The 21,932-nt window shown below is 48.2% G+C and overlaps 1 protein-coding gene across 7 annotated transcripts in view; it reads left to right on the plus strand.

The window, feature by feature from the left end:
* SLC20A2 (solute carrier family 20 member 2) overlaps window positions 1–18,359 on the plus strand; it is a 52,209-nt gene extending 33,850 nt beyond the window's left edge. For 2 of the 7 annotated variants that reach the window (XM_077304541.1, XM_077304542.1), the window contains exons 3-11: window positions 1,123–1,263; window positions 3,595–3,680; window positions 5,773–5,869; window positions 6,973–7,089; window positions 8,406–8,609; window positions 9,295–9,883; window positions 12,223–12,408; window positions 12,993–13,077; window positions 16,610–18,359. In XM_077304541.1, coding sequence (XP_077160656.1) covers window positions 1,123–1,263; window positions 3,595–3,680; window positions 5,773–5,869; window positions 6,973–7,089; window positions 8,406–8,609; window positions 9,295–9,883; window positions 12,223–12,408; window positions 12,993–13,077; window positions 16,610–16,774 — 1,670 coding nt within the window. In that variant the 3' untranslated portion in view covers window positions 16,775–18,359. Of the gene's footprint in view, window positions 1–1,122; window positions 1,264–3,594; window positions 3,681–5,772; window positions 5,870–6,972; window positions 7,090–8,405; window positions 8,610–9,294; window positions 9,884–12,222; window positions 12,409–12,992; window positions 13,078–13,873; window positions 13,959–16,609 lie in introns of all 7 variants that reach the window. The other 5 variants (XR_013225631.1, XM_077304545.1, XM_077304543.1 and 2 more) reach the window with 5 other exon arrangements.
* Window positions 18,360–21,932: the final 3,573 nt, after the last annotated feature.

Genomic DNA, 21,932 nt, shown 5'->3' on the forward strand with positions numbered 1-21,932 from the left:
AGGATGCTCTGCTTGCTCCAGGGGACCCACAGTTGTACTTTTGATATGCTGGGAAGAAATTAAACAGTAACAGCCAAAAGGTGAGTCTATGTCTCTTAGATGTCACGTGGGCCGGAACAAGGCTTCCTGTGGCTTCCCTTTGCTCAACTAGTGATGGGGGGTGAACATTCTCTAGTGATAAAGTTTTCCGTGGAACATTTTCTGCCCCCCCCCCATGTGCAACTGTACTTGGCCAAGACTGTGAGGCTATGGGATAAATATGGGCGGTAGAGCGTGAATAAAGCCCAGGGTTTGCACCAAGCTGCCTTCTTTTGCTCTTACACATTTTTGCTAATGTTATTTTAAAATATTTATTCAAATTCGTATCAGGAAATGCTCTGATCCATCTCTGTTCTCAGTCCCTTGAGGGACTGCTGTGCTCCCTTTGGCTTCAGAAGCATGACAACTAGAGAGTGACGGTTACAGAGTCGGGGCTGTCATGGGTTTGCCCATAAAAGAGACTTTGCTGATAGTGAGAAATTGAGATTAATATATATGTTGATCATTTAAGCAAGAATTCATGCAACTGATTGGGGAGTAGCACAGTTGTAACCAGAATGCTGCTGACATTTTTTCACCGTAGTTTGTTCATTGGCTAAGGGGCTTTTAAAATTCCCTTCCCTTTCAAGGTTATGTAGAAACTTTTGTGGTTGTCTAGTTTGCCCAAATATTGCGGTTCCTTATTTTGTGGTGAGGATTTAAAATTGGTAAAGTAGGGAAAGGTAAATGTGGCTTCTCATGAAACGGAGCAGGGCCACCTTCTTGTGCCTGAGCATTCCATCAGTATGCATGGAATGGGGTAAGTAAGCACCAAGGAGAACCAAGCCATTGTGCCCCTTGCACAAAGTCTGCATTTGTTAGAAGTTCTGTTTACTTCCAAACAGAAAACGAAGCAGCGTTGGAGGAAGCTGGTACTTCAGCTGTGTATGCCTTTCTAGAAATCTAGTTTCTGTGAACCAAAACACAACAAAGAGCTGATTATGGGATGGGAAGTGAGTGCTTTGGAATAAAAGTGCTGAAGTGGTGAAAATGTTTGCATCAACATTTATTGTTCGTGCTTCTCCCCGCCCTCTTTCATTTTAGGCTCTGCTGTTTGGCAGCTGATTGCGTCTTTCTTGAAGCTCCCAATATCCGGAACCCATTGCATTGTGGGTGCTACCATTGGATTCTCATTAGTTGCAATTGGCACCCGGGGAGTCCAGTGGATGCAGCTTGTCAAAATTGGTAATTGGCCTTTCCTTTTATTTGTGCACAAACACAAAAAGCCAGCCCAGAACTTCAAGACTGAGGGCCAGCACTATTTCTGAGCATGATCTGTCAAAAGGAACGCTGGGGATAGATGGAATGCTGGGTGCCTTGAAAGTATGACTGGAACAAGCATTTGCTCATTTTGATCAGTTCTCTGCTATCTCTTCTGAGACCTGCTCTAGGCCGCTCACAAAATACAATCCTTGAAATGAACAATAATTATTAAAAACTAGTCAATAAAAGCTCAAATTAAAAAAGCATCTGGCAGCCCAAGTCATCCTTAGCTCTCAGCCGAGAAACAAATCGTAAGAAATAATTTGTTGAATCATTAAGGGAACGGAACCGTTTTGGCCTGGGGCTTGAGAGAGCAGGCGAACCTCAGAGGGAGGGCAAAGAGCCTCGGCTCTAAGGACTGGAGCCCAGAGACCAGGGCTTGTGAGGAAGGTTTTTGCAGGGGAACTGGGAAATACGGGAGGAGGTGGTCTTCTAGGTAAGAATCAGCACTGAATAGTGCCCCCAAACCAGAAGCTAGTGCTGATGGGTCAGCACAGGGGTGAGCTACAGGCTGTATCCAGGCCCTGGCCATCACCTGGCTTCCACCTGGAGCCCATAACAGGAGCCAAACCTGGATGTGATCAGAGCGTGGATCCTGGGGGCCAGATTATGCTTTTTGAGGAATGGTCAAAGCAGGCACAGGATGCCAGGGAAGAGGTCTGAGCCCTTCCTCGCCCAGCAAAGTCAGGGCAAGAAGGCTGCTTGCAGCCCAGGCCGGAATCCAAATTAAACCTGTTCTAGATCCACTGCCTGAGTCTGCCTAGCCACTGCCAGCTCAGGCACCCTGGATGGCCACTCAGGCTGTGGTCAGACACCAGAAGAGAGGAGAACTTTTCCTAGGTAGATCCTCAGCCAAGAGGTGGGGTCTTCCTAAAGCAGGGTGTCTTCCTTCACCTCTGCAACCAGTGGGGGGGTTGGAATTAGTTTCTGGACATCAATAATCATTTGGGGCAGGCAGAACTGAATGGAATATATTGTTTCTAATTTAATAGCTGCCCCCAGGGCACATGCCATAGTAACAGAATCCTAGAGCTGGAAGGGGACATCCAGGCTAATCTAGTCCAACCTCCTGCACAATGCAGGAACTCACAACTACCTGCCCATCCATAGTGACACCAATTTCATGCCCAGATGATGCCCCCCCCCCCAAAAAAAATCAAAATCCCTGGCTCGTCTGGCCTGGAAGAAATTTGTCTCCAGCCCCCAAAGTGGTGCTTGGCATTTCTCTGGGCATGCAAGAAAGGGTCCCAAGAGTCCTGCATCAACACAATCCCTTCACAGATCTGAATTTCAATTACAGAATAGTCTGATTGTAATTTCCTTGAGCAGTTTGGGACTTCACTTGGAAAAGAGCTGTGAATTGATTGTAAGCCACTCTCTACATTAGGAGCAAGCTTAGGCAGTTGTGCAGACCTGTTGTTTAAATGGGGCAAAATAGCAGGTCCCAAAAGCAATTGTGGTACTTTATGCCAACCTGTTTCCTATCTGTCACAGGAGCATAAGCATCGTGCTTTCCAGGGCTCTTTGAACTCTCCAATGGAATGGATTGAAAATTTAGATATTAGTATTGAGGGGGATTTAGTATTTTATATTATTATCTGCTTCCTGTGTGTAACTCTGCCATACGATAAATTAAAAAATCTATATTAAGATAAATTAAGATGAGTAGCCATGCTAGCCTGTCTGTAGTGGTAGAAAAGAGAGTCCAGGAGCCCCTTCCAGACTGGCAAAATGTGACTAGTCTTCAAGGTGCTGCTAGATTCCAACTCTTCCCTTTTTCCATGTTTAGGATGCATTTGTGGTGTGTCTCATGACCAGCTATATTGTCTGCTTTTCTCCATGCTGCCTGGGGTAGGGAAGAAATTGCTGATTTCCTGCTGAGCATGCAAATGATGATTCTCCAAACAGCATTTTGGGGAAAGGAGGAGCTGATTTGGCTTGAACGTGCTCTGGCATTTGGAAAACATCTCGTGTGACCCAGCTCAAAATTAAGAGCTCTGCAACCCAATAGATTTCAGCAGGAGTGATGTAAACCAAAGTTTAACCTCACCACTGCTGTTGGTGGGTCACAAGTGGTTAACTTCTGCTGGACTGTGCTCCTTTTTGTGTATCTTGTTACTGCAACTATGAGTCTCCTTTTTACATTAGCCAGGATCAAGAAAGCATAAAGCTTGTCCAGTGACTTTCTTTGCAGAGTTTTTTCTTCCTTCCATGGGATTGTGCCCCTGACTGCCTTTTTCCTTTTTCCTTCAGTTGCCTCTTGGTTTATCTCCCCCCTGTTATCTGGTATGATGTCTGGTGTGCTGTTTGTGCTGATTAGATTTTTCATCTTAAACAAGGTTAGTGGCTCAGTTGGCATTTTGTCTTCTTGCTGTTGCTGACTGTGATACAAGCAACATCGCTTCACTGTCCCTGCTGCCTCAAGAGCTGAGCAGCTTTAGGTCCTCTTTGAAGTCTGAAAATTAGTCTGGGAGGACCTAAATTTATGCTACATTAAGAAACAATCCTATACGCACAAGGAGCTAGAATTTGTAACAGCATAAAATAGCCAGCTGGCCCTGAGTTTGGGGCTGGGTTGCCACCAGGATGCTGATGACTCACAGCTATTTCTGCTGATGGGCAGTCACCCGTCTACATCCCCAAATGTCTGGAGGCTGTGGTGGACTGGCTCAAGCAGAGTCAGCTGAAGGGAAGCCCAGCTAAGACGCAGGTCAGCAGCTACAACTCCTGGCTCTTGACGGAGTGCACTTAACACCTTTGGCCACTGTCGGCTTGGGCGTGATTCTGGATGCCTCATCTATGGAGGCCCAGTCCCAAATGTCACTTGCTAGGCTTCTCAACTTTCACCTTACCTGTCGACACTTGGCCCAGCCACCTCGACCCATGCAAGAGTAGCCTCCAGATGAGATTTCTGGATCTTGTTAAATGCAGAATTGCCCTTGAAACTGCTCAGGAAACTCCAATGGGTACAGAATGCAGCAGAGCTTACCAAGACCCATGGAGAGCACATGTTACCCTCCCTGGCGATCGTTAAGCAGTGGCTGGACAGCTACTTATCATGGGGACCTTAGGCTGATCCTGCAGTGAACAAGAGGTTGGACTAGATGGCCTGTGATTCTATAACTTTGATACTACTACTACTACTACTACTACTACTATTATTATTATTTCCTGCCCTACCAAGATTGTGTACACAAGTAATCAATTTACATGATTAAACAGTTTTTAAATGCTTTAAATTAAAATCAAGCACCCTCAATATGCCTAATGCTTATGAAAGAAGGAAAAATTGTCACATCTTATGCTGCCATAGGACACATGCAAACATTAAAAACACATTCCAAAATAAACAAAAAAGAGTTTTCCTTGACCACAAGCTCTCTCATAGGGTCACAATGAATAGGAACACCAGTACATTTGGATATAAGTACAAATTGATAAGACTAAAAACAGGGAACAGGGAACTTACTAAAGGCATTAAATACAGTATAGAATATTAAGTGTTGCCAAAATTATTTGCATTTATATAAATTCGTGAAAATGTTGCATGCATGTTGTATGTAAAAGTATGTTTTTTTGCAATGTTCTCCAAAATGTCCCAACTTTTCCATGGGAAAAAGGTGTTCAGATTTCCCATGCTGTACATTTGGAAAATGCTTTATAAGCCAAGTGTTTTCTCCAAGTATTTCGTAGGAGGTTTCTTTACCAGTGCCGTGCCAAATTTCCCATTTTTCCTGATAGACTTGGTGACAGACCCCCCCCCCGAGTCTTCCCATTTCACTCTGGTTGACCAAGGCCCCATCAGCAGACTGAAGTTGGATCAAACCTGGAAGTTTTTAAATCAAGCTCTGCAAGGGAGGGGAGGGGAGGGGGGAGGGGAGGGCTGGCCCAGCCACAGATTGTCCTTGTACAGCTTTGTGGCTCCTGAGTGCCTCCTGCCCCGAGGAAAACCCCTTGCGTAGGTGTGAGGGGCTGAGGGGGAGACGTTGGCATGGCTCCTGCAGCTTAGAGATGGACAAGGAGCAGTGGGCTCCAGTTACGGGAAGGGAGGTTCCACTTAGATATTAGAAAGCATTTTCTGACTGCGAAAGCTGTTCAAAGCTGAAAAATGCTGCTTCGGAGTGTGGTGGGGTTTTTAGGAGGAGTTTGGATGAGCCCCTAGTCTCCGAGATGCGGGGGGCCCTCTGGGTCTCTTCCAGCTCTGTGTGATTCTGATTTCTGCTGGGTCGCCTTCTCCAGTCTCCATGCTTCGGCTGGTTTTGAAATTTCCTTGCATGCCTGTGCTTCTGAATTAATGCCTGCAGTGGCTGAGTCAGAACTCGGCTTGTCTGAGCCACCTCTCCCACTGTCCAGTTTCTGTTGCGGTGGGGCGGGGGGCATATGCGCTTGCTCAAGTTGCAGTTATTTCATCTTGGTTTTTGTTACACACAGGAAGATCCTGTGCCCAATGGCCTTCGGGCCCTGCCAGTGTTTTATGCTGCTACGATAGCCATTAACGTGTTCTCCATCATGTATACAGGAGCGCCAGGTGAGTAATATCTGGCATTGAAAGCAGAGTGAAATAGCAGAGCCCCTCTTGTCCCATATAGGGTTTGTATCATGCAGTGTGCTTGCTGGTCATTAGAGAACATCTAAGTGGTAAGGGGCTGCAGTTGGGTGCCCTCTTTGTAGATCTGGGGTCTTCTTGGTGACTGCTCCTGCAGTGGGTGGAGTAGCCCTGCTTAGCGTGCTGCCTCAAGTGACATTCTTTGGGGGGCCTTTGGAGGCTGCTGCCTGGTGGGGCTTGTGGCAGGCCGGAGGTTTTCCCCTTGAAGCGCTGGGGAGGAACAGGTGGTGGTTAAACTGCCAGCCTCTCCAAACTGTGAGCCATGTGCCAAAGTACACATAGATGGCCCACCCTCCCCAACAACCCCCCTCATCCTTTCCTTGGCAGCTTCCACGCTCTCCTTCCAGCACTTAGGCTCCCCAAGATGGAGAGGAAGTCCCCACCAGCAGTTCCCAGGGAAAGAGGGAACTGGCTGCAGAATGTATGAGGGCACAGAGTTATCCCCCACTCCTCCTCCATGGCCCGCTTGCTCTCCCCTGGCTGTACCTGGCAAGCCTACTTTTACCTTGAATCATAGAATAAAACTTTGTTTGTCTTAGAGGTGCCTCTGGACTCAAACTTGGCTCGCTCAGGGGGGTGAGGCAGTGCAGGGGGTCTGCTCAGATCCCTGGGAGGAAGTGCCCCCTCCCGTCTGTCTCTTCCCTCTGACTTTGTGGGCCCCCAGTTTCTAAGATGGGAGATCAGAGTCTCCTCTCGGAGGTGGCAGGGAAACCTGTTCAAAAACTAAAGAAGAAGTGCTTCCTTGACAAAACCCACAAAGCCGGATTTCTCCGTGGAATGCCCTTCCCTGGTAGTTTGTTGTAGGAAACAATTGTTCGTAATTCACAAGGCGACACTATCATGATTTGGACCACGGGCCAACTGCCAGCCTGTGTGCTGCAAATCCAGTTTTTTAGCCCGTATTTTGCAGAAGACTTGACTTCAGGGCTTAAAATACTGCTCCAGCTCCTCCTGCAGCACCCAGCATTTGGGACTGGTGGGGAAAACAGGACGTTAATTGTGGCATTATGCTCTTCCTTTCCCAGTCTTAGGAATCGTTCTTCCCATTTGGGCCATAGCCCTCATCTCCATTGGCGTATCTCTGGTGTTTGCCGTCTTAGTCTGGGTTGTGGTGTGTCCGTGGATGAGAAGAAAAATAGCAAGTATGAATCTGGTTGAAAGTCAATAAATGCAATAAAATACGTGTTTAAAATTGCCTTTTTTAAACCTGTGAATGAAAAACTGGTTTGTTGTTTGCTCAGTAAATCTTTTGCATTTAGTTGCTTATATTTTTCTAAACAGAGAAAACCACCCATGGCTCTGGGGGCATTAAATAGTTCCCAGCCCTTTCCCATGCCATGTCACAAATTGATTGGGAGAAATATAGATGCACTGGGGAATCAATATGGCAATAAACCAATATGGCCATGGCCCGGTGGTTAGGGACCACCGCTCTATGTGACAGACCTTCAAGTACTTGAGGATGGCTATTAGTCGCCTTAGTTGTCTCCTCTCCAGGCTAAACAGACCAAGATCCCTTAACCTTTCCTCATAAGACTTGGTCTCCAAACCCCTCATCATTTTCATAGCCCTCCTCTGGACATGCACCAGTTTCTCTACATCTTTCTTTGTTTGGTGTAGTGCTTAGGAGGGCGGACTTCTAATCTGGCATGCCAGGTTCAATTCTGCGCTCCCCCACATGCAGCCAGCTAGGTGGCTTTGGGCTCCCCACAGCACTGATAAAACTGTTCTGACCGGGCAGTGATATCAAGGCTCTCTCAGCCTCACTCACCTCACAGAGGGTGTCTGTTGTGAGGAGAGGAAAGGGAAGGAGATTGTAAGCCGCTTTGAGCCTCCTTCTGGTAGAGAAAAGCGGCATATAAGAACCAACTCTTCTTCTTCTTCTTCTTCTTCTTCTTCTTCTTCTTCTTCTTCTTCTTCTTCTTCTTCTTCTTCTTCTTCTTCTTCTTCAGTTGGAGGGCTACAGTACTCCAAGTAAGGTCTAAGCAGAATGGAGTAAAGCGGTAATATCACCTCATGTGATATGGACACTATACTCCTTTTAATACAACCCCAAATCCCATTTAAGTCTTCAATCACTGTTTTATTTAAAGAAACCTGGAGCAAGGTCATGATTAGAGAAACTGATTGGAAGTTTAAGAGTTACACTTCCTTCCATATCCAGCCCCAGGGCAAACTGAGGCTTTCCATAAACAGAGAAAGATTTGTGAACTTCAAGATGTGTGGACTTTGAGCCTTGAGTTGCCTTGAGTTTGGAGAAGTTAATTAAGGCTTAGAGATATATCTAAGATTAGTAAGTTGTCTTAGTGGCCTAAGGGTGCATGTGTGTTTATATATACAAATAAGAAAAATATGCTTGGGCTGTTTAACAAGAGATTTAACAAAAATCAGTAACACCAGTAGCATCTAATACAGACCAGTGATAGAGCAGATGATGAAAGCTCTGTGTTTTCCTTAGGTCGGTTAAAGAAAGAAGGTGCATTATCAAGAATATCTGATGAAAGCCTTGACAAAATTCAAGAGGAAGACACAGCTGTCTTCAAAGAGCTTCCTGGTGCCAAGACAACGGATGAAAGCACAATCCCCCTCACTGGTTCTGGGACAGAAGAGGCGGGCGTATCAGACAGTGTGGCCAATGGGAATCACCCGCGTGTTCCATATGGTAAGAGAGTGGGAATTCGTCGTGTTGTTCCAGGCTGCAATGCCAGAAAAAACATCTGATTGCCCCTTCTTACTAGTTGACAGTGGAAAGGGGAAGAACTGTGCAGTTGTAGGTTTTTGGACAAAACAGGTGTCCATTGTTGGGGTTTTCTGAAGAAGAATATGCTGAATGTACCCAGACCAGTGTGTGGAGTGGGGAAGGCAGACAGTGGAGGCATAGCAGCTGGTAGCCATCTCAGGCTCTGGACTCTTTCAGATCTGTCTCCGCACTGACCCTCCTGCCCAGGCATCAGACCCCCAACGATACAAGTAGGGCAGGACTCCATCTGTGACTTGTCTTCCTGTGGAGGACTCCAAAGCATGTCACTCTGGTAGCTAAACTGAAAGGTTTGCCATCTGGTAGTGACTTCATAGAATGTGGGACAAGATAATTAGCTTGCTGAAACTTTTGCTTACCAACAATGCACCTCTAAAGCCATCGATTTACTCCAGTTATGGCTGGGTTGACCAAGAATGGAAATTTTTCAAGGAAAAAACTAATTAAACACAAGAGGTTGATATGAGACTGTAAAGAGGGGAGTAGAATGCCACAACTCATTAGGTTACCATTTCCAGTGCCAGCGTCTACTGAAAAGAAAGAAATCTGGTTTACTTTTGCAATAAAACTTTTCTCTCTGCTGTTTCAGGGAGGGCGTTTTCAATGACTCACAGTATGGTGAAATCTCCAATTTCCAATGGCACGTTTAATTTTGATGGACACATGAAGAGTGATGTTCATGTGTATCACACTGTGCACAAAGACTCAGGGTTGTATAAAGATTTACTGCACAAAATACACTTAGACAGGGGCAACAGTGAGAGGCCCGCCCAAGAAAATAACTACAAGTTCCTTCGGCGCAACAACAGCTACACTTGTTACACGGCCGCCATCTGCGGGATGCCCGTGCACTCCTCCTTCAAGGCTGCGGAGGCGTCTGCTCCGGAGGACAGTGAGAAGCTGGTGGGGGACACAGTGTCCTATTCCAAAAAACGGGTGCGCTATGACAGCTACTCCAGCTACTGCAACGCTGTGGCAGAAGCAGAAATTGAAGCCGAGGAGGGAGGCGTAGAGATGAAGATGGCGACGGAGTTGGTAGATCCCAGCAACCCCTCAGAGGATCCTGCTGAAGAGGAGAGAGATGAGAAGGACACGTCAGAGGTCCACCTGCTTTTCCACTTTCTTCAGATCCTTACAGCTTGCTTTGGGTCTTTTGCACACGGAGGGAATGATGTCAGGTCAGTGTGGTCAGCTTGTGTGTGGGGTTCACGCTTGTGAAAAAAGGGCTGTTTTTTATACCCTGCTTCTCATTGCCCAAAGAAGGTTCAAAGCAGTTTACAATCACAGAATCATAGAGCTGGAAGGGGCCATCCGCTGGCCTGCCTGAGTGGGAAGTCACTGCTGGTGCAGAATGAGGCTACAAGGGTTCACCTGGAAACCCAAGGAGAGCCCACATCTAGCCTGTGCTGTGACAGCTGCTTTGGATATTGGTTGTCAGTTTGGTGTGGTGGTTAGGAGTGCGGACGTCTAATCTGGCATGCCAGGTTCGATTCTGCGCTCCCCGACATGCAGCCAGCTGGGTGACCTTGGGCTCACCATGGCACTGATAAAACTGTTCTGACCGGGCAGTGATATCAGGGCTCTCTCAGCCTCACCCACCCCACAGGGTGTCTATTGTGGGGAGAGGAATGGGAAGGCGACTGTAAGCCGCTTTGAGCCTCCTTCGGGTAGGGAAAAGCGGCATATAAGAACCAACTCTTCTTCATATTGGTTGTGTTCTGGATTAAATTTAACGTTTTGGTTCTGACCTTTAAGGCCATTCACGTTCTGGGTCCAGCGTATGTGAGGGTCCGTCTGTCTTCTTATACCCCTAGCAGAACCTAGTGCTTCAGAGATAACATGCCATGATGTTCAGTTAATTGAAGTTTGTCATGTCCCATGTATCTGGAATGTGTCAGCAAAATGCCAGCCTAAAATGAGTGTTGGCCATTTCCCTTATTCTGTGTTTTAAACTTCTTTAGAACATCAAAGAAAACTAGGGATTCCACTTCTGTGTCATTAATAGGTGCTCTCATGCCTCCTCTGTTTCCATTTTTGTTTCATATCTGTTCTGAGATATTTCCTCAGAGGTCCCTGAAGAGGCATGCAGGGTTTTGCTGCCATTTTGGATTAGGGCCACTATGTGACATCGAGTCGCATGAGTCTGGGGATCCAGTGAGCCCTGAAAGGCAGGGGCCTATCTAGTATAAGGTTCCCACATGACTTTTTTGCAAGCGCCTGGTGGTCTGATTGTTTTAATGGCTACATTTAAGTTAAGCCTCAAAGTTTTGAACTGACATTTATAGCAAGATTTGCACGCTAATCTGTGGGGTCCAGCCCATGGCACGTCATAATAAACTCAAACATCCAATTAAAACTGAAACATATATTTAAAAAGGGGAAAGATAAAAGAAAAATCTGAATCTCTCTCCAACTGTTCAGAGCATGAGAAGAGGACAGACCATGTAAGGCCCTTTGGAAGGGAATTCTGAAGGGCATTGTTGAACAGACCCTGGCCCCTAGCCCACTGACCGAGGATGAAGAGATTCATTTGCTCATTTATAAATTTATTTCTTTAGGGTAGCTTACAAATTCAGTAGCCCCCACATAGCCCCATCTCCTTAAAAAGGCTTTTAAACACAAGGTCTCCCCTGAAGTTGCCAAGGACAAGGGATTCCCTGAGCGGAGGTGCCAATGGAGGAGCCACTTGGTTAGGAGCGCAGACTTCTCATCTGGCAAGCTGGGTTTGATTCCCCGCTCCCCCACATGCAGCCAGCTGGGTGGCCTTGGGCTCGCAACAGCACTGATAAAGCTGTTTTGATGGAGCGGTGATATCAGGGCTCTTTCAGCCTCACCCACCCCACAGGGTGTCTGTTGAGGGGAGAGGAAAGGGAAGGCGACCGTAAGCTGCTTTGAGACTCCTTCAGGTAGAGAAAAGCAGCATCTAAGAACCAATTCTTCTTCTTCAGTAATCTCAGGGCTCTCTCAGCCCCACCTCCCTCACAGGGTGTCTGCTGTGGGGAGAGGAAAGGGAAGGCGACTGTAAGCTGCTTTGAGACTCCTTCTGGTAGAGAAAAGCGGCATATAAGAACCAACTCTTCTTCTTCTTCAGTAATCTCAGGGCTTTCTCAGCCTCCCTCACAGGGTGTCTGTTGTGGGGAGAAGAAAGCGAAAGTGTCTATAAGCCACTTTGAGACTCCTTTGGGGAGAGAAAAGCGGCATCTAAGAACCAGCTCTTCTTCTTAATGTGTTACAGGCTAAAAAGTGCCCAAGAACTGGCTTGGAACCAGGACAGCAGCCCTGGATTAGCCCACAGTCACTACATGTTGCTATAATCTTGACATAGTAACTGTGCAGCGGTAAAGAAATAGACGGCCACTGTGGGAGGTGTCTGGATGGGTTCAGGTGCTGGGGTGGGAGCTGGCTAGAGTCTGTGGGAAAGGAGTTTTCCATTCACCAGCCTCTGTGACCAGTGAGGCATTCAGCAGAGGGGTTGGGCTGTGATAATGTAGCCACCCTGTGCTGTTCTGTCTTCCAGCAATGCCATTGGGCCCCTGGTAGCGCTCTGGCTCATCTATGAACAGGGCGGGGTCATGCAAGAAGCGGCTACTCCTGTCTGGCTGCTCCTGTACGGCGGCGTCGGCATCTGTGTGGGCCTCTGGATTTGGGGGCGAAGAGTGATCCAGACCATGGGGAAAGACCTCACTCCCATCACGCCGTCAAGGTAGGAACGGGTCTGTGGGGCTTGCCTGCCCAGCACCTCGTAGGCCTGCTTTGGAAAATTTTGCCATAGCGTTGTGTGCCTAACAGTGTAGGCTGCTGCTTTTGATTTTTAACAGCAATAAAACATTGCACCCTTTTAAAACTAATGTGAAGCTTTTGAATAGTTGAAGTCTAGTTGAGCAGAATATTCTGCCAAAGTCTTGAGAGGCAAAGGAATGCACAAACTAAGAAATGGCAAAGATCATCGCTGTTTTTCATGAGCTTCCAAGTCCGAGAAGTGGATCCGCGGTTTTCATTTGCTTTCTAATGCATACTAGGCCTCTGGCATTAAGCGAATGACTAATGGGCCGTGATTTCTTGGGAAGCGGAGTGGTCAGATGGCCAGAGTGGGTGAGCTACTCTGCAGGCTCCGTGTGGGCGGCTCGTGTTCTGCAGCAGTTCCTGGCTCCCCCGGGCCCCTGAATGCTTGTCAATCAGGCGGAGAAGATTCTGGTAAGACGTAGGCATGCTGCATGGCCCAGCCTGGACTGACGCCGTTTCCGTTAAAAAGTGTGACTGTGAAGTGTTTTCTTATGCTCCCTGCAGTGGATTCACTATTGAGTTGGCCTCAGCGTTCACAGTTGTGATAGCTTCCAATGTTGGACTTCCTGTCAGTACCACACACTGCAAGGTATGCCTTTGCCCGGGGGCTGCGGCCAGGCCGGCCTGGACCACTCGCCTCTTCTCTTGCGCAGATCAGCTTTGTGGTGGCATGACGCCCTGAGGGGGGATGGAGAAGGGGGATGCATCAGTGCCCAGCCCTGCTTTCACACCCGCCTCTCACACCTTTCAGCCACTCTTGTGAAACTGAAGATGGGGAAATCCATGGAATTAATCTCCCCCCCTGCTCCCCCCCCCAAACACACACATTAAATTTTGCCTGGTTCTGCATCCTCCAGGAAAGGGCTGTTCAGCTGCAGGCCCTTGGCAAAGCCGCTCATTTTGGTGGACTGTGTGGCTGCCCGTTCCCGGAAGCCCTCCCCTCCAATTATTGAAGACTCAGCGTATCCCAGAGAGAGAGCACTGGGCAAGACTAGACCTAGCCAAGTTCAGAACTTGCAGGCCAAAATGCAAGACACCAGTCGGGTCCGGGCGGCCCAATATGATGGGGGGAGGAGGGGGGGACTCCCCTTCAAAACCCATTGCAGCTCCTTTTGGCTCAGGGGGTCCCGGCTTCCCTCCCAGGTCCTTTGCTCCGTCCACCAGCCTTGGAGGCAGGGACCTGTTTCCCCTTCCTTGGGCTCCCACCGGAGCCGGTCTCCTATTGTGGAAAGTCCTCTGTGGGTCATGCCACGCAACACTCTGATCTGTGGCCCTGTCCTCTGTCCTTCTTCCCTTCACTCTCCCGAGGAACGCATGGCATGGGATGTCCTGTGTGTCGCTTCACACCCCAAACTTCCATTTGTCTTCTTTTTATTTCTTCACAGTGGATTTTGCATTGAAGTAATGTGTGCGCTAACCGTACTTGTAGCCTCAAATGTGGGTATTCCAATAAGCTCCACTCATTGCAAGGTATTGGAGTTTGCAGTGGTCACATCCAATTAACTACACTCTTAGAACATTTACAAAGACCCAAATCACTAAGTGCTGTTTTTTCTTCTCACTTTGCCTTCAGTGTGTTTTTTTTTTTAAATGGAATTCCTATTTAGTTTCAGAAATTACCTGGAAAATTATGTTTGTGGCACCCCCACCCCCCGGCAATATTAGGATGCGAAAAGATTTTTTTCTGTTAGCCTTTGCTTGGATGAAATCTAGGCAGCTGAGCATCGCTCCTCCTCCTCATAGACCTCATTGTAGTGTTCATTTGGTAGTCAACAAGTAACAAGAACCAGTGCCTTGCTTCTGTGCATTAACTCCTTCTCAGCCTTGCACTAACATAGTTTTATTTAAATTGCCCCCCCTCCCCCAACAAAGATATTTGCACAGCTTTTCACGTTGTGGATCCTTTTTGAGCGCCTGAATGAGTCTCAAGAAGGCTCGGCCCTGCGTTTCATGACCTGAAGGCAAATGGCACTTGTCCCCAGCCAATCAGAGCTCAGCCCTCCCTCAGGTGACAGGGGTTCTTCTAACCTGTAGGTTCATCAGAATGTAGTTCATGTGACGAGATGCCCTTGCCAATGGCAGTGTTATTGATGCCCTTTTAAACCGAGGCAAATTCATGAAAGGAAAAAGTGCATCTTCGTTAAAAATTGTAGCGCACTTCAACTTCAGTCCACCACAGTATTTCTTCCCTTTTCAGAGTTTCTTCCCAAGGCAGTGCCCTGTATCTATTCACCTGTATTCCCCTTTCCTTCCTCTCCATCCATTCCCCTCTCAGTCTCTTTTTCCATGCCCTTCATATGACCCACCCATGGAAAAAGGGAGGCCTGTTCAAAGCAGGAAGTGTGGGTGGAAGGATGGGAGAGACCAGGCCGAGGTGTCCTGAGGCTGATAAAAGCTTGGTGGGAGTTTGGTTAAGGTGTGGAGCCTGAGGGACCCACCCTGGCTCCAGAGTCCCCAATGTCCTGGCTGCAAGGAGCGGCAGGTGGAGGCAGGCAGACGGGCGGGCTTGGTAAAGGTCTGCCAGGATTGGGGACCTTGGACAGCAGATCCTAGGAGGGGGACGTGCTTCAGTAGGTCTGCCAGTGACATATTATGGGGTGGCATAAAACCTGGCCCTGCACTGAATAGCCCAGCCTAGCCCCATCTTATCACATTTCAGAAGCGGAGCAGGGCCGGCCGCGGGGACCTTCCAGGAAGCGCAGAGACACGCAGTGGCAACCCACAGTCACCGTGCGTCCGCTGGGCCGACAGAGCAAGAACGAAACAAACCAACCTTGGCTAGAGATCACAGGGCCTCACCCATTTGCAAGGCTGCGGAGTAACTGCATAAATACCATGTAGCCCACAATCCACCCTTTTGACCATGGTGGAGCTTCTGAAATAATTGTTCAAGCTTCCAGGGGCCCTGGGAGTGATGTTATCTGGCCTCACCTCCCAGAAGTGACATGTCACTGGACATGACCTCACCCATATTAAGAGTCAGGCATGATGAGGACTGGGGGGGAGGCTAAACAGGCGGTGGCTTAAGCCAGGGGTAGTCAACCTGTGGTCCTCCAGATGTTCATGGACTACAATTCCCATGAGCCCCTGCCAGCAAATGCTGGCAGGGGCTCATGGGAATTGTAGTCCATGAACATCTGGAGGACCACAGGTTGACTACCCCTGGCTTAAGGCGTTCAGGCACAGAAACCACGAGAGAACTCACTCATGCTTGGGAGACCCCTGGTCTAGGTTGTGTTCAGTCCTTGACAAGCAGGAGTGAGGGCTGGCCTTCATCTCCATGTCCTCTTGGTGGCATGGGAATGCAGACGAATATGTGCGTAGGAGGAAAAACAGGTGAAGAAGCGAGAAGGAATGTCAGTGGAGACAAATGATAATCCTTTTGGGAGAAATGGGGTAGAGAGAAAAGACACCCTCTTTGAGCTAATATGCTCCCTTTGAGAACTTCCAGAGATCCATTTCAGGCAGGCTTTATAAGGGCTGTTGGGGAAGGCCTTGCTGTGTGCCGCTGTGTGCCGTCCCTGATCCCTTTGGCTTTCCTGTGAGTTGGGTAGAGATCCTTCCCTGTGTGGAACTGAAGCAAAAAATTCAGATTTCAGCAGTAAGCTATCTCAGATGCTTTTATTAGATTTTGGGCATCAGTTGACTGGCATTGGTTTGGTCATGGACGGGTCCATGAATGCAGTCCCCAGGTAACCAGTGGTGGCTAAAGTGGTAGAAACCTACACCACTTCATTCACCTCCCCCCTTCTCATACAGGGGAGGCAATATCCAAAGTGGGGGTTGGTTTCCGAGACCCCCTCTGCTATACACTTTCTGTGTATCACAAAGCATTTAGAGGGGAGAACGGTCTGTCCCTGTATTTGGTGGCATGTACACAAAACGGGTCCATCCCATTTTGCACTGGGCTTTGGAGACATTTCAAAGCAGCCAGCAACATGTGCTGCTAGCTCTGAGCATCCTTAAAAAACAGAAGGCTGGCCCAGCCCGAAGCCTTAAGGGCAGGCAGTTGGTGAATGCCGTAACACTTGGTTGCCGAGGGTGACAGGGATTTGTGCCCCTCGTCAGATGTCACCCACATGGTGGTGGATTGAATTCTAACTGTCTTCTCGATTCCCAAGGTTGGTTCTGTGGTGTCCGTTGGCTGGATACGCTCCAAGAAGGCAGTGGACTGGCGCCTTTTCCGCAATATCTTCCTAGCCTGGTTTGTGACTGTTCCTGTGGCGGGCTTGTTCAGCGCCGGCATCATGGCCCTCCTGATGTACGGCATCCTGCCTTATGTCTGAGCTTGGCTTCCGCCGGGAGGGGAGGGGGGGGCTTCTCTGGCCACGATCCCTCCTTCAAGCAAAACTAGTCAGCAAGGATCAGCTCATCCTCCATATCTAACTTATCAGCTGTACAGAACTTCAGTGTCATATTGGTGACATCACACGTGGTGCCATTTCTTATATCTTAAGGAAATACATAGAGATGCTTCTAATAGGCCACACTACCTTAAATTGTGAGGTGACAATAATAGCCTAGAACTTTAGTGATCTGTGTACATAGTGTATCATTTAGTGGCTAATTTTTAACCTTCAAAGCAGCAGCTTACTGGTTGAGGTGTGTGTGTGTGTGTGTGCACATGTGCCAATTTGATAGAAGATGAAACGAGGTGCAGAATGGATCCAATTTTTGTAAATCCGTTGAATGATATCGGAGCAAAGCAGTGCAGAAACACTTTTGTAAAAGAACTTGGTTCCTAAGTTGTTGCTGTGTATAATAGTGTATGAAAATGGATTTTGTAAATACTTTCAGGACTGTAACTTTTTAATGGTGCATTTCCCTCATATATTTTGGATAAGAAAGTTTTGAAAGTACCAAAGAAGAAGGGGAATATGTCAGTATTACATTACTGCCTCCGTGCGTGGGTGTCTTTGTGCCTGCTTCCTTCATAACTTTTTAAATGAAAAAAATGTTTTCCATCCATCAATCACCAGCAATGCTGGATAAAATCACTCACGTTTTAGTGTAACGTACTTGGAGCTTCACTGTTAAGTCTGTTCCGTGTGTTGCTTGTGGTCCACGTAGGACTTCAGCAAAAAAAAAAAAAAAAACCCAACCCTTTATTATGTGTGGAACCTCAAAATTCACTTCCATTTATCCACCACTCATGACTGGACAGTCCCGTTCCCCTCCCAGAATTGTAGCCATCCCTCACCAAGTGCAAGGGGAAGAGACTGAGGTGTGAAATATTTTTGCCTTCCCTTTCTCTTTCTTCCAATGCATATCAGCCAAGCTGTGCCCAAACCAAGTGGACGGGGAGTGATAGCCCAGGGAAAGAGGAATACGCACAAGCTCTTGTAACCCAGGATGGGGAGGGGGGGAGTCAGTGGAAAGGTGCCCTTGGGATAGAGAGACAGTTCCCATGCCACAGGAGCTGACTGGCTGCAGCTGTCCGAGGGAGCCGGAAGAAGCCCAGGGACTCCTCCCCAGAGACCCTTTCAGCCAGACACCACTGAACAGGATGACCGGTCTTCAGCCCAGGACTGCAGCTTGTTGTTTGTGGAGGCATTGAATTCCCAAACAGCATGAAGAGGAAGGTCATATTAGACAGCAGAATCCAAATTCCTGCCCAGAGCTTTGGATGTTCCCTCGTGCAGGCCCCACTGAGGCCGGGGGAGGGGGCCCTGTGTATTTGGGACTCTGAAGCCCTTCTGGTGGACTTGTTTGTGCTGGGTTGGAGAGGGGGGCGCTGGCAGCTGAGGACTGTGGAGATGCTGCTAAAATGTTGAACAAATCATAAGCTGTCTTGGGGGGCTCCATCTGGCTTGTGTTTATTGGTCATTCATTCTCAATTTATAATAAAATAATCATTTCCCCCTGAAACAAGACCTTGGTTGGGTGTTTTTTTATTGCTACCAGTCTATGCTTTTTTTTTACTATGTAAAGCCAACTCTAGGGCAGAGGACTTCTTAACCCGCAGCACTCCTCCGATCTTTGCGTGGGTTATCTTCTTAATTTGGGTGTGGTTTGAGCCCTTTCTCTGGATTTGTAACAGCTATACAGCTCAACCAAAGCTGAGTTCCATAAAATTCACAGAAAATATTGGACCATTTCCTCATCAGATGGTTGTCCTGAGATGAAACTCTTCTTCTCAAGTACTTTTGGTAGGAATCCTGCAGTCAGAAGCAAAGTCGTGTGTTCCCAAGATGCTGGAGGACAAGTGCCTGTCACAAGGCATACCTGAGGACAGGTTGGTGGTGTCCCACCATGCTGATGTCACTCCCCGTGTGCCCATAAAGTGATGTCAGTGTCTCACTGTGGGATTGCCAGGGATGTTCTAGCATTTGCCAAAACTCTAGAGCAGTGGTCCTCAACCCCTGGTCCGGGACCGGGACCGGTCCGTAGATCAGTCAGTACCTGGCCACTCTGCCGCCAGCTCACCTTTGGTGCTCTCCGGTGGCCGCCGTGGCTGGGGCTCCCCCTGGGCATGGCACTGTGCAGCTGCTGCTGGCAGCGCCCGCCAGTGGACGGTGGGAAATCAGGGGCACCTGCGGGAAAGCAAGTGGAGCATGGGCTCAGGTGGCAGCAGCGATGTCCCTTGGCAGAAGACTACCCCCCCCTGGGCCTCGGTAAAATTGTCAAGCATTGACCGGTCCCCAGTGATAAAAAGGTTGGGGACCACTGCTCTAGAGTTTGCCCAAATGTCACCGTGTCCCCAGAGTCCTCCAGTGACATCCTGATGTCGCTTCTAAGCACATGAAGTGATTTCATTGGGTTCCAGCAAGATCATTCATCAGTCAGCAGCCAAGGTCCCTGCCAGTGGCTACCGAAACATAGTGGCAGACCCGCAATCAGCAATTGCTCCAGAATAGCTGTAAACAGCATAATCCAGGCAGTAAAGCAGGAGTTACAATTTAAGAATGCCATGAAACAGCATTGTACTCACTACATACAATAAGCGTGTTGTCAGCCTTGATGACACAATTGGAAAACACAAGAATAATCAGATCACAATAATGCAGATAAGCTGCCCAAAGTCCCACTGGGACTAGCTACCATCATGTCCAAGGGATGAAAATGCTTTTCTGAGGAATTCCGTTCTGCACATTCTGTGGAGGGACAGGTTGGGGACGTCTTCCTCAAGCAAGCCTAAATCCCCATGCCCCTCCAAAGACCCAGGTCAGGAGCACATCCTCTGGCCTCACCTCCAGGGGACACCCGAAGATTAGCAAAACCACCCCCCTCCCCACCTGTGAAGATGACCATCTCTCTGGCGGTCAGGTCTGCGGGAGACTGGGGAGGGGGAAAACGGACACCGCCCACCCTGTGGCTGTTTTTGGGACAAGCCCAGAAGTTACCCTTTCTGCTAAATTCTGGAGCAACGTGGCATCCCTTCTGGGTTTGCCCCAGAAACCATGTCCCACTGCCGATGCTAAGGCACTCCCTCCCCCATGGGCCTTCTGAATGGCTTGTGCAGCTGGGCCGGCAGATCGCCGTGCAGCCAATGGGTCACTTGGTGGGGGTCGAGGACAGAGTCACCCCCTGTATAAATAGGCCCGGGTTGCCTTGACAGCTGAAGCTGAGCTGTGTGTTGAAATCAACCAAAGGGCTTGGCCTTCTGTTCTGTTTGTTTGCTTGGCCCTCCTCTTAATCCCGCTGCAGGCATCTTTCCACTTTTGCCGTTTGCTCCATGTGATTCTGAAAGGTGACCCTCCTGCTTGGGATCAGTGCAGAGAGGAGGAGAGCGCTCTTGCCGCAGCTGTTGCAGTGGCCACAGGGAGCCCTGCGGTGGAAGCCGAGGAGAAGGGGCCCAACAAGGCTCAGACCGAGTTGCAACTGAATGGTTGTGGCTGAAGCAGTTCACACGGGTCCCAATTTCTTAAACGTGAAATACTGAAGTTTCCTTGAGAAAGAAAAATGGAAGGAGCCTAAGGAAGCCATGGTGGCTCCATAAACAGTTGTCAATTGATTTGAGGAATAAAAAAAAGCATTTAAGAAATGGAAGGAAGGTCTAATTACTAAGGATGAGTATAAACAACCAATAATTGTAGGGACAGTGTTAGAAAAGCTAAACCTCACTATGAGCTTAGGCTGGCAAGAAGTGCTAAACATAGCAAAAAAGGCTTCTTTAGTTATATTTCAAGTAAGAACAGAGACATGGTAGGACCACTGCTAGGACAAGAAAGTGAAATTATAACAGATGATGAAGAGAGGGCTGAACTGCTTAACTCTTATTTCTCCTCAGTCTTCTCTTGTGAGGGAAATAGTGCCCAATGTGGAAAAAAAACATAACACAACAGGGAAGATGGGATTGGTGGCCTAGGATCACTGTTGGAGCAGTCTACAAAACACCTAGGGTGTTTCCGCACAAGGACCAATGTTGCCAATTGGTTCCACAAAGCAGAAACGCTATTTTAAATAGTGGAATCTCGGCGTTCCGCATACCTGCATTTGTAGTGGAATCCAGTAGCGTTTCATTCGTTCCCCACAGGTTTCCGGTCTCGCAGGAATTGCTAGAATGGAAGCGATTTTTTCTGTGCTTGGTCCCGCCCCTGGCTGTCAATCAAACAAACAGCCAATGGGCGGTTGTTATCATGCTCCGGAAAAGCCCCTTTCCCTTTAAGCACAGGTTTAAAAAAACACACACACACGTTGCAACGAATATGCGTTGATTCATTGCAACAGAGAGACCCATCTAGCTGGCATGTGAGGTGGCGATTCATCGTTACCACGCTCCCACGAGTGAAAAAAAGATCCCCTTCCCACGATTTTCGGCCGAAAATAAAGGGAACTTGCAAACGGGGCTGTGTTGTGCTTGGGGACTTAGGGGAGCTTTAAAGCACTTCTGTGGAGGGACTGTAGCCGGAGAAGCCTCGCTGGGTGAATCAAGCCTCACTGGTTCGTTGCTTTCTGCTCGCTCCGAGAAAAAAAAAATGGCGATCGCTTCGCCGGAAGTTCGGAGGAGAGAGCCAGGGGGAGGGATTTTGTTGGAACCGCAACAATGAGAACGCACAGGTCTTTTTCGCAAGTGTTGCAGATTGTTCGCAAGAGTGTAGCGCTTTTCGAAGGGTGAATCCACTTTTCACGATTTCCCTAGAAGCGCTATAACAAATCGCTTTTCGCGGAACTGTTGCAGCAGTGTTGCAGATTGTGTGCGATGTCTTGCGGAACTGCAAATTAGTAGCGTTTACAATATGAAAGCCTTCTGCTACATTAAACTCATGCGGAATGGCCCCTAGTTTCTTTAAATGAAAAAAAAGTCTTCTGGGCCAGATGAATGGCATCCAAGAGTACTAAAAGATCTTGCAGATGTAATCTCTGAACCTCTGTCCATTATTTTTGACACTTCTTGGAGAACAGGTGAGGTGCCAGACGATTGGAGGCGGGCAAATGTCCCCATCTTCAAGAAAGGGAAAAAAGAGGATCCGGGTAACTATCGACCCATCAGTTTGACATCTG

This window comes from Paroedura picta, chromosome 11 (assembly GCF_049243985.1).
Source record: "Paroedura picta isolate Pp20150507F chromosome 11, Ppicta_v3.0, whole genome shotgun sequence".
Classification (NCBI taxonomy): Eukaryota; Metazoa; Chordata; class Lepidosauria; order Squamata; family Gekkonidae; genus Paroedura; species Paroedura picta.